The 12,670-nt window shown below is 37.3% G+C and overlaps 1 protein-coding gene across 7 annotated transcripts in view; it reads right to left on the bottom strand.

The window, feature by feature from the left end:
* Nucleotides 1–12,670, bottom strand: part of LOC149817408 (tetratricopeptide repeat (TPR)-containing protein) — a 72,231-nt gene that overhangs the window by 36,025 nt on the left and 23,536 nt on the right. For 6 of the 7 annotated variants that reach the window (XM_089987317.1, XM_089987312.1, XM_089987313.1 and 3 more), the window contains exons 5-7: nt 7,895–8,090; nt 5,980–6,234; nt 4,979–5,125 (exon numbers count right to left, since the gene is read on the bottom strand). In XM_089987317.1, the coding sequence (XP_089843443.1) occupies nt 4,979–5,125; nt 5,980–6,234; nt 7,895–8,090 (598 nt within the window). The remainder of the gene's footprint in view (nt 1–4,978; nt 5,126–5,979; nt 6,235–7,894; nt 8,091–12,670) is intronic. The other variant, XM_089987319.1, reaches the window with a different exon arrangement.

Raw genomic sequence — 12,670 nt, 5'->3', positions numbered from 1 at the left:
CTTTCACCAACTTCTTCAAACAACTTACACAAATTTGCACCAGTTTTTTCCATGTCGCTGATGTCAACGGACTTCAAAAATATTGTCCCAGATGAGCTGTTCACAAGAAAATTAATTAAGTTTTTCATTTCTCATCTGTCCAACCATCTGCCATAATACTGCAACCAACCTTTGGCCACTCTTTTTTGAACTCTTTCAAAATTTCATGAGTACAATCTACCTCGTCTTTCAAAATCCACGTTCTGATCTCATGATAAGAAGGTGGTTTGAACCCTCGCCCATAATTTGCAATAGCTTCTACCATTGCACCAAAATATGGATTGTTGCAAAGATTAAATGATAAGGCATTTGCATAAAAAAATCTACTAATTGCACGACATATATTTTTTCTTTCATCCCTTTTGAAAACAGTGTTTATTGTGGTTTGTCGTACTTCTTTGTTCATAAAAAGGTCCATAGGACCAGCTGCACTTGTTTTTGCATCACTACCTGATCCACTAGCTTCTTTATTCACATTATCGTCGGTTGATGATCCCAAATAAACACTTCTCCCGATATCCAACTTGTTTTGTTCTAACTCTTCTTTCTTTAGCCTCTGATCCTTTAGATGATTCTGAAAAAAATCTTTTCACGTCAGGTGGAACCGCTTCGCACATGCTTACACCATGCTTTGTGCCAGCTAAGTGATGTTTTAGCCTATAGATGCCTCATGTAGTCTCTTTATGACAGTAATTGCAAATTACCTGCAAAAATACATAACACAAAATATATATTAACATCATGCATTCTGCTGGCCACATTACATGAAAACAAATGCAAAATAGACAATCTTGGTGTATAAGCTATATACGAATCCTAGAAAAAAACATAATTGACGAGAAAAAAATAATAAATATAATTAGGTCAGTTTTTTAATTAGGTCTCAAAGTTCATTCAATAATGCACACTTATAGCCACACACACACACATAGTAGAGATAGAGTGGAGGTGGTTTGGATCCCAGATTTCTTCTCAAAAACAAAAAGAAAACACCAACCAACTCCAAGGCACTCCAAACAAATTTTGCATCGATTGAAATGAATACCATCACAAAAAAGCACCAACAAAAGACAAAAAATATCCTTAAAAACACAAATAAAACACCAACGAAATTTGTCTTCCTTTTTTTAGAAGAAAGAAGAGCATGTTAAACCAACAAAATAACCATCCCTAGAGTTCAACAAGAAGGTATATCAAGAACTTCTCCGGAGATCAACCCCAAGAAATTGTGAAAATGCCAAAAAAAAACATATATTGAATATGCTAAACAGAGGTCACCATTATGTTCGAATATTTCAGATGCTTAACATAAGAAAGGGGGAATATATGGAAAATTCGTAATCAGAGGACTGAGATCTTTTGATTCCAGCAATTCGACAGGGATAAAAAATACATATTTTAATGAAACTTAAAATATCTGAATCAGATGAGTTCACACAAATCAACACCAAAAAAAAAAAAGATGAAACTTAATAAAAAGAGGAACCCACTAATTCTAATGAACGAAATCAGTCAACAGGGGAAAGAAAACATAAGAAAGGGGGAATATATGGAAAATTCCCAATCAGAGGACTGAGATCTTTTGATTCCAGCAATTCGACAGGGATAAAAAATACATATTTTAATGAAACTTAAAATATCTGAATCAGATGAGTTCACACAAATCAACACCAAAAAAAATGATGAAACTTAATAAAAAGAGGAACCCACTAATTCTAATGAACGAAATCAGTCAACAGGGGAAAGAAAACATACCAATTACATTTAAAGATAAAAATGGTATCATTTCATTCATATTTAGATGCAAAATAACATAAAAACAAAGGAACATATTGTTCAGAAACAAACACATCTATGTATAAATCACGAAAAGCAACTAGAAAGAAAGAGAGAGAAACAAAATAAAAAACGAAAAGGGTAGAAGAAAACCCAGAAAATTGTTACCTTCAGACTATGTCACATGGGTGCGGGTGCGGGTGCGGATGCGGGGATTCGGCACTTCCAAAAAACCTGGGTGCGGGGGTGCGGCAGGGGCAAAGATGTAAAAAAAATTAAAATAATAAATAATATATATATATATATATATCATGTATAGTCTATATGTATGGTAGTTGTTAAGGTCCATGACATTTATGCCCAACTTACTTTTTACCATTTTTTTATCTTATATGGTTGTCCCTAAAGATGAAAGTGATGAGTTGTGGAGCCTGATTCATTGTTTTTGCCCTTGCAGGAAGGGGGTCCGGGGGCTCCCCCCGGCGCGGGTCCCAGGGTGAGGTCAACGCACCCAGGGTCGGGTTGACCGCACCCGCGTCGAGTCGCGTCGACGCGGGTGCGGCACCCTGCTAGTCGAATCCCTGTGACATAGCCTTCAGATAACGATGTCTCAGAAAACAGAGAACTTTACCTGTCACCGGAAAACGTAGAGGTCACCGGCTGCGAGTGGTGGCCGGCGACAGTAGTGGCGGTGGCGAGTGGTCGCACGACGGTGGCTGTGAGTCGTTGGCGCGGCGGGTCGCCGATGCCTTCTCAGCAGAGGAAAGAAGAAGGTGGAAGAGGCGATGATCGGCGACGGGTGGTGGCCGGCGGCGAGTGGTGGCCGGCAATAGCAGTGGCGGGGGACGAGAGGGGATGGAGTGGAGAGAGAAGGGGCGAGGGCTTTCCCTCGCCCCGAAGCGCCTGTGTCTTTTTTAAAGACACAGGTTCTCGATCTTTCGAGAATACGGGCCCGGATCCGGGTCGAACTCGGGTCCAGGCAATCCGATTTTTAATGCGCGCCTCGCCTCAAGGCGCATGAGGCGTACGCTTTAACGATGTTGTGCTTTTTAAGTGCGCCTCAAGGTGAAAAGGGCCTCGCCTCGAGGCGAGACGCGCTTTTTGCGCCTTGAGGCGCATTTTTAACAACACTGCTGCAGAGGTTCTACTGGCTAAGACACTCGGTACAATGAGACAGCCTGTCACTTGAATGAAGTTGTATTTTGACAATAAATTATTGTAATTCCAATCAATCTAGTCCAACACAACAAGACGAAGCATATAAAGTTGGATATAACATTTTGTTCATGAAAAGGTAAAAAATCAAGAACTGAAGACCAGATTTATATAAGGTGAACATCAAGTTGCATATTTGTTAACTAAGTCATTGTCTATATGCCATTACTGAAAGTTGAAGAACAAGCAGAACAAGGATCTAATATACAGCTTGAGCAGAGTACTTCCCTCAGGCTCACCATGAGATTGCCCAAGCATAAAGAGAAAGAGATATATAGGAACAGAGTGTTGTAGATAAAAAGCAGATCAGTTCAGGCATATGCAACAAAATTCAACTAGTTAAGGATTCCAAGCTACACGTGGTAAGGGTAATGATTATTTGCATGTTGGAATCAAAAGCAAATCAACAAGTTGCATTTCCTGCACAAAAGTACGTAGTTGTAATGTGTTAAAATGTATTATTCAATCATTGTAATCATATATATATTTTATATATATAAAGGATGATACATATACATATATGGTATATATGTATATGTATCTTCCTAATTATATATATAAAATATATATTTCTCTATTATTAGCCGTAGGGGTAGTTTAGTCATTTCACCTATTTTTACGCATATTCCATTTTGGAATATGATTGTATTTTCTCTTTTTATTTTTTATTTTTTTAACTTATTTTTTTGTGGTTTGCGCCACATTGGAGGACTCCCCAAAGAGTCGTTGGGGAGCCCCCAACGGTCACATTAGCCCCCAACGGTCACAAATGTGACCGTTGGGGGCTCCCAACGACTCCTTTGGGAGCCCCCTATGTGGCTCCTCAAAGGCTTATAAATAGGAGCTTTCCCCCCTTGTATTTTTTACTCCTCGTAGGAGCTTTTGCTCCATTGTAATGGGTGTTACACCCTTCTTCTCTTCAATAATATTAACTTATGCATTATAGGCATTTTTGCCCTTTTTGTGGGTTTATGTGTTAGCACATTATGTGCTTGTGTTTTCCCCTTTAGTGGGTATATCCGCACTTCATGTGCATGTGTATTGGTTCATTATTGAACCTAATATATTCAAAGCCGTTTCTTTACAGTAATGAAATACAAGTGTGCACAAGTAGATGCCACTAAGGGCTACACAATTACAAATGTGTGCACAAATACAATAAGCCACTTATGGGAAAATATAAGATCACTAAGGATAACAAAAACACAAGCCACTCAAGGGCTAGAAGCCTAGAACACACATAAAAAATAAATAATTTTATTGATAAAAATGCTTAAGCCAAGCATCAAATATGTGGGTTAACTTCCACATATTTATACATGAGAACAAGGGAGAGAGAGAGAACCCAACTAGCCGTTGGACTAGCCCGATGGCTAGTTGGGGCTAGCTCCAATGGCTAGAACATAATGACAATAGTGCCCCTAAGGAGCACTACCTATTACAAAAAGAAGAAACATAAAAAACAAAAGAAAATATAAAAATTACATAAATACCTAATATATATTAACACATATATACACATTTAATGTATATATATGTTAATATATTAACATATATATTTACAAAGATACTATAATTCAACAGTAGTATGCTAACCTGAAGTACAGTATCCTCTATAACAGAAAAAGATTTTGCTGCATTTTATGATTCAATAATTCAATAGTCAACAAATGCACAAACAAACAATAAACTAATAGCAGTTGCAATCTGAATAATGAATGCATACATGCTTGTGTATATGAGAAACCAATAAGTGCACAAGATCTTCTAACTTTAACCAAAAAATGTGAACTAGGCCAAGCCAAAAGAGTTAAATGGAACAAGGCTAATCGATTCAAACTTTTGAAGCATAATACCAAAAAGGAAACAATCCACGTAAATACATGCAAGTGTACTCCATAAAACCTTAGAATAGAAAAGAAACAGTAGTTTTGGAAGGATGGCATACACTGCCATGCCCAGCAGCTTCATCTAGTGGCAACAAGTATTTCAGGGCATATTCATAGTGCCCGAGGCTCATCATAGCATCAGCAACTTCACATAGTAAGTCAGCACAATCATCAACATGTTCCGTTCGTAAATCCTTGAAAAACATCTGTAACAAAGACTTGTCAAACAGGAAAGGAACAAAAGAACAAGAAAACAAGAAAGCAATAGCAACATGCGAACTATTCATGCATGTCCCAGTTATACAGGAGATTAAAGCAATTTTTGCACCCATGATGTTGCACAAACTGGGTTTGCAGCATTTTTCTTGTTGAAACGAACATGCCACACTTTTATTTGTAAAACAGGTAATGCCAAGACTATAACTGAATGAGTGCATGGGATGCAATCCAACCATGGGGCAAACTGAAACAGCATCAGAGCCATTCTAGCTGGATAATGTCCACAGATTAATCAATATTTTTTGTTTTCTTATGCCTGAATAACATGATCAACATCAGATCTTGATTGCTAGGCCCAGCCAGCCTGCTTGCGTTGGTGAATCAAGTATTCCTGATGCACTCTGGAATAAATTTTCATTTGTATTATATACACAAGCCTGATTGGCTTCATCAGCTCAATTTTCCTGTGCATTTTGCAAGCCTAATCTTGCAACATTGAGTATAGCTCTCATAAATGAGTTTAAGGCTATCCAGGTATCTAAAAGGCATCATGCCTATTGTATGGATGGACCACATCAATCACACAGTAGACCTCTCCACGGGAAATCCAACCCAGCCAAATAGGCTAGTACGTTAGCCTGGACCTAACCCACAGTAACCCCAGACTGCACAGCATATCAAGCCCGCCAAGCTCATTTGTAGCAGCAGTACGTAAGATGTATTAATGACAAGGATGCAGTGGCTCACCAAAGCATGACAGCACAGGCCAATGATTTCACAAGCAGTAAAAAACACAATAAACAAGTATCACAACCAGAGTTGCTGATAGCAGGAAACAAACCTCAGATTTCCCCAAACTTTCAAGATGTGCATAGCAAATCCCCACCTTAACACTTAAATATAATGGTAACTGCTGCAAGCAGTAAATTGACTTTGCATGCTCAATATGCTCAAGTGCTTTCCTGTAAGCTTTATTTTGCATGTGTAAAGTAGCTAAAAGGTTAAATAAACTTAAATCAGCTGCAGTGGAATGATCTTCAATGAATCTCTCCATTATGCTGATTGCTTTCTCTGTTTGGCCAAACTGATGGTACATCTGCAAAGCCAGAAACAGAAACAGGAGTTGATATGGTGGAGAATATGTATGTAATATTAAAGTGAAACACTTTGGCTTTGCTCCTCGAATAACTTCATATAAGTTCAAAAACATCTCCTATCATTTGAAACATGATAATCAGAATGAACAATAAATAATGATAGTATATCGCAAAATTCTACATCAATTAGATATTTGAGTTGCTTCTTCAAGTTGTCCTGAAAGAGAGAACACTTCTGTAATAACCACTCTGCAGTTTCAGAAATTATATCAACTATGTTCATTGCAACACTAAAAACAAGATCAATTACTGATGTATTTTTCAATATATGAAGGATGAGAGAGAGAGATGGTCCAAAACCATCTTAGTGTCATATTAATCCAGTAATCATCACAACAAACTTTTATTGTGTCAAACTGCCACCCTTACATGTCAAATAGTTACAAGTGTGCCAGTAGGCATATACTATATAATCATCATCATTATAATAAAACATTAAAACCTTGTTCTTCTGCATGGGATTTTCTTCTTTTTTCCTAATAAAACCACCTGGCCGCCACGGAAGACTAGGCATAAGATTTGGATTTAATATACCTATTCCTCTATTATTCTGCTAAGCCCTTTTTTTGTTTTGAAAAAGAGTCAAATTTTCATTAAACTAGTAATCGAGATAAATCGAAACAAGTGACAAGGAGTTGCTTCATCATCAAACATTAACAGAAAAGGAGGAGTTTCCTATTCTATTTATTCTGATCCAAGAAAAGTCTCCGGATCCCCATAAGTCAGTTATCCATATGTATGTGGTGCTTATTGTAACGTGATATTCTAACGTGAATGGATCTAGACCCAAATCCAGATCCAACGTGCCTATGTCTGTATACCCATGTGTATTTAATTAGTTGTGCATGTTTACTTTATTAGCCCCATCAGTTATGTTTTTTTTCTATAATCATGGGGTAATGTTGTAATGTTACAAATGGGAAAGTTAATATAAAATAAAAGGGAAGCGTGAATACAGAAAAATCTATCCAGAATCTTATTCTCTTCTTCCTCTTCTCTGCAGCATCTCTCTGAATCAACAGCAAGGTACCAAAGTCTATTAGCGCTGTAATCTTATATGGATCTGCTCCCACATACAGGTAGTATCCTAAAAAAATCCTTGCATTCTGTTTCTTCTAAATAAGCCACCATTCCCGTGACAGCAGACTAAACCTTAAGCCCTTATACTATTCATTTTCCAACTTATTGTTTTCTTAGAAAACATTGTCCATATATTATTTTAGTGGTCCACATAAAATGCATAAACCATGTTAGAGAAGCTTCCTCGATGTGTCAAAGAGAAGAAGAAAAAAGGAAAACTAATTTATCAGAAATGACCCATCAACAATTACAATATGTGATGGCAAACTTCCACTTCTTAAAAGATTTGGCTGTACTTTTTTTACCTTGAATGCTAACAACAAGATTTCAAAATAATTGAGAAAAAAAGAATGAGCCACATAAACAGGGAAAAAACATAAAATGACAAAAAAGAGTGGTGCAAGTAAAGAAAGAAACTTAGCATTTTAAAAGAGCATTGAATCAATAATCATAAAATAACTCCACAACCTGCCACCATTCAACAACAAAAAGATAACCCTTGGAAAGAATGATGACTACCTTGGCACACATCTTACATGCTTCAACATTTGTAGGGCGTAATCTTAATATTTGGTCAAATGACTCTGCTGCCTTTTGATAATCACCTCGTTCAATATATAGTGAAGCTCGATGAAACCAAAGGCCCATGTCTTCTGGGTCCGCTGTTATAGCTTTTGAAAGACAATAAATAACTTGTCCCATATTTCCTAGTTCCCTGCATTGGTAAAAATAGCATGCAGCAATAAAAACATATCCTTGTTGTAATAACATAGAACTCATGCATCCTAAATGGTGATGCCACTCAAGTGGCTATGCATGTAAGTTTCAATGAAAGTTCATTTGACTCAATTATTTAACTAAGATTTATATAAACCATAAGAAACATCTCTCAACTATGGCCAATGCCACTTTCAACAGGCCAATAAAAATAAATGATACTCATAGGATGCAATTCATGGTCCATTGCTTTCCAACATGGACTGGATCAAGCAATATTACAAACATTTTATACAAGAACATAAAATAACAGTCAACAATGTATTGGCAAACCCTCAAAAAGGTAGTTCATGGTGTCCATACATGGCAAATATATGACAAAAACATCTCTCAAGAAAATCACATGAATCTATTGTTAAAAATATATGTACATATATATATACATATCTATATATATAAAAATATGTAATTCTTTTGTAATACCCGATAGGGGTATTTTTGTCTTTTTATATAGTTGTTTTATAGAAACAACTATTTATTAATTAGGTTAGTTTATCTTTTTTTATTTTTGTATTTTTTTCCTTTTTAAATCCCCTTTTTGCACATGCATTGGGGGTCCCACATAGAGTCGTTGGGACCCCCAACGGTCACAAATGTGACTGTTGGGGGCTCCCAATGTCTCTATGGGGAGCCCAGAGTTACCAGTCGAGGAAGCGGGAGCGGGAAGCGAGGCACTTTCAAAAATTTAGGAAGCGGGGAAGCATGGGACCACTTAGAAGAAAATTCTGAACAGTCTCGGAAGCGACCCAGGAAGCGAACCGGAAGCGAACCAAAAGCGAGGGGGAAGCGAAAAAAATGGAGAAGTGAGGGGGAAGCGTGCTTCCCATAAATGGGAAGCGCGCTTCCCAAAAAAGGGGGACGCTTCCCCTCACGCTTCGGAAGCGCGGTTCCCCTTTTACCTAGGCGCTTCCGGTAACTCTGGAAGAGCCCCAAATGGCTCTCCTTGTTTCCCTTTTGTTGTATAAATAGGGGTGATTCCCCCTTGTATTAGTCATGCATTTCAAAAGGCTTCATCCAATAAATATTTCATTATTTTTATGCGTGTATAGCCTTTTTAGGCCTTTATATTGTTCCTTTGTGGACTTCTTGTCTGAATGCCATAGTGTTTGTCCATTATTGGACTTTGTGAATGCTTGTGCATTCTTGGGTTACACTTCCGCCTATTTCCTTACATCTATGTCGTAAACCAAAAAGGGCATGCAATTCAACAAATGGCACTGTATTGTGATTATCTAATGTGCTGCTTTACTTATATCATTACTGACATCAAAAGACTGTCAATCTTCAGTATTGCATTCTCACTTCCTTTTCTTGCTTATGTCTCTCACTTCAATTTTTCTACTATTGTGTTCTAATCCTATCAATTACTTCCATATTGTGTTGAGTTCCAAAATGGGATGTGGTCCTCTTTCTTCCACTCCTATCAACAAATTATTTCATCTTCTCTTACCTAACTACAACTCCCAACCATTTTCTTTAGTATTTCCCTTTGCAGATATTTTTGTGCAGCACATCTGTCCATCATCATTATTCACTTGTGACCTGTAAAGGGGGGAAATCGGAATCATGTAAACATCACCTTTATCCATGGTGTTGAGACTTATGTAATATAGGTGTTTTACCATTGTCTTGTACTACCCCCTTTACTTATTCTTTTGTACATTACCTTATTATGAAAGGGTATTTTTGTCTTATGTATCTTTGTTTCGTTTTTACTTTGTAGCATTGAAAGAGTCGATACTTATAAATATAAGGGACTCTCATTTTAAGTTTTGAATAAAGTTTTTCTTCTTGTTTTGAGACTCCATCTCTTTGTATCTTCTTCTCTTGAGATTGGATATGGTATCAGAGCTGTATTCAAGCCTTAGAGGATTGTGAGGGTGGAGATTGGGAGAACACCTTATTTCTGGCCATCGATATGTTAAAATGTAAAACTGTTCATATATATATATATATATATATATATATATATATATATATATATATTATATATATAAATATATTTTTCATTTCTTTCTTTTTTGTAACTTTTTTCCTTTATTTTTATTTTTTGTCTTTATGTCATCTAGTTCAGTTTGAACTAGAATGACTGTTGCTAGTCAAGTCCTGTTCAGACTTGACTAGCAATAGAGTTGTTGGACACAGTCCAACAGCTTTATTTAGAGTCGTTGGACAGCTCTATTCAGTCATCTTTCAGTTGTGTATATAAAGGGGTGCAGCCCCTCTTGTATTCTATTCCAATGCTTCTTAAGCAATTGGTTTTTCATATCAATAAAGAATACCTTTTTATTTTTATTTTGTTTTCAGTTATACTCTTTTTAAGGGTTATGCTTTAGTGTCATTCATGACACTTTCTCTTGTGAATCTAAGCTCGTGTTTCGAAAATCCCTATTTCATGTCATGGTATCAAAGCCGTGGAAGTACTATATCTTGAGAAAAAGCTGTCTCGGTTTCCATGCCCATTTGCAAAAGTGTTCGCCACTTGAAGAGAAGTGTTTTATCACTTCATTGGGGAAGATTTCACATCTTGTTGTATTGTATTTTCTTCTTTCTTTTTCATTTCTCTTCTATCCCTATTCCTTCTCTCTTTGTAATCAATGGATGACAATGATAAAGTCACCATCATACCTATGAAACTAAACGATACGAACTATCTAACACGGGCTTCAATCATGAAGCACCATATATGGGGAAAAGGCCTATGGGAGATTGTGGATGGTTCTGATTCGGAACCTAAGCTATCTCTTACTAAAAAAGAGGGAGATAAAGAGGTCCCTCTATCGGAAGAAGAGAAAATCAAGGCTCTTGCCTCATACGAGAAGAAATGGAAAGAATGGAGAATATCTCATGCGAAGATAATGTCATGGCTTATCAATAGCGTTGACATTAAAAAATGCTCAAGTCTTGCCAAATTTGATTGGGAATACCTTAAGAATATGTATTCCCTTAAAGATATTGCACACGTGTGCAACCTCCAAGAAAAAGTTTGAATGATGACACAAGGAGACAAAACTATTCGTGAATATTACAATGGGTTGTCCAAACTTTGGGAATAACTTTTCCTTTTAGAACCAAAGTGACATTGTGCCGAAGACATCGAGCTTCGTCAGAAACAACTCGATGCTAAACATTTTTATCAGTTTATCACTGGATTAAGGCCTGCGTATAACTGTTTAGTTATCCACTGTCGGTCCCAAGCCCGGATAAAGGAGGAGGGTTGCGGTAGGCCTGTGACAGCCAGCATAAAAAACTTAGCCATACCCTATGAATATGAACCAATATGAGAATTTCGTTGAGGGCGTTCCCTACTGAGCGACGCGCTGTACTCTATAGGCCCGGAGGCAGTGATAAATGGGCAAGGGTTGCTAGGTCGTCACCCGGAAGCGACGCGTCACACCGGTGCCCGGGTGTGGTGTCAAATAGGCAAAGGTTCCCTCACTTTGTTGGACGAGTGGGGGTAAAGAAGTTAGTCCAAGACCATAAAATTAGGTTAGCCACTTGAAACATAGGATCTTTAACTGGTAAGTTGGTAGAGTTAGTAGATGTTATGTGTAGGAGAAAGATTGATATTTTATGTTTACAAGAGACCAAATGGGTAGGTGAGAAAGCAAAAGTGATAGAACCTTGGGGATATAAGATTTGGTATACAAGAATAAATATGAATAGAAATGGAGTAGGGATTGTTATGAGTCGTGAGTTTATAGATAATGTAGTTGAGGTCCGTAGGAAGGCTGATAGGATTTTACTTATTAAATTAGTATTAGGTTCGGAGATTATTAATATTATTAGTGTTTATGCACCTCAAGTAGGTTTAGATGATTCCATTAAGCATCAATTTTGGGAAGATTTAGATGGAGTAGTACAAGGGATATCTTATGAAGAAAGGCTTTTCATCGGCGGTGACCTTAATGGGCATGTAGGCATTAGTAGGGATGGATTTGAGAGTATTCATGGAGGCTATGGTATAGAAGAAAGAAACGAAAGTGGAGAAAGGATTTTAGATTTTGATTTGTCCTATGATATGATCTTAGCAAACACTTGGTTTAGGAAGAGAGAGTCTCACCTAGTAACATTTAAAAGTGGGGTTAATACGAGTCAGATAGATTTTTTCCTACTTAGAAAGAGAGATAGGGGTTGTTGCATCGATTGTAAGGTTATACCAGGAGAAAGTGTAGTTACACAACATAGAGTCTTAATTTTAGATCTTAGAATTAGACAATGCCACAAAAGGGATAGACATAGGATAGATCCTAGAATTAAGTGGTGGGCACTGAAAGGAGCTAAACAAGGAATGTTTGTAGAGCAGGTAGTTAAGGAAGCTGATTGGTGTCTTGAGGAGGATTCAGAATCAATGTGGAATAAGATAGCGGGTGGCATGAGAAAAGTGGCTAAGGAGGTATTGGGTGAGTCTAAAGGCGGTGCACCGCTAGGTAAGGATACATCGTGATGGAATGAGGATGTCAAATAAGCTATTAAGGTTAAAAGAGAGTGTTATAGAAATCTAAGTAAGAGTCGTGA

Source organism: Nuphar pumila, chromosome 14 (genome assembly GCF_984573655.1).
Source record: "Nuphar pumila chromosome 14, dmNupPumi1.hap1.1, whole genome shotgun sequence".
In the NCBI taxonomy this organism is placed as follows: Eukaryota; Viridiplantae; Streptophyta; class Magnoliopsida; order Nymphaeales; family Nymphaeaceae; genus Nuphar; species Nuphar pumila.
Note: the sequence above shows the minus strand (reverse complement) of the source record. Positions and strands in the feature narration are given on the sequence as shown.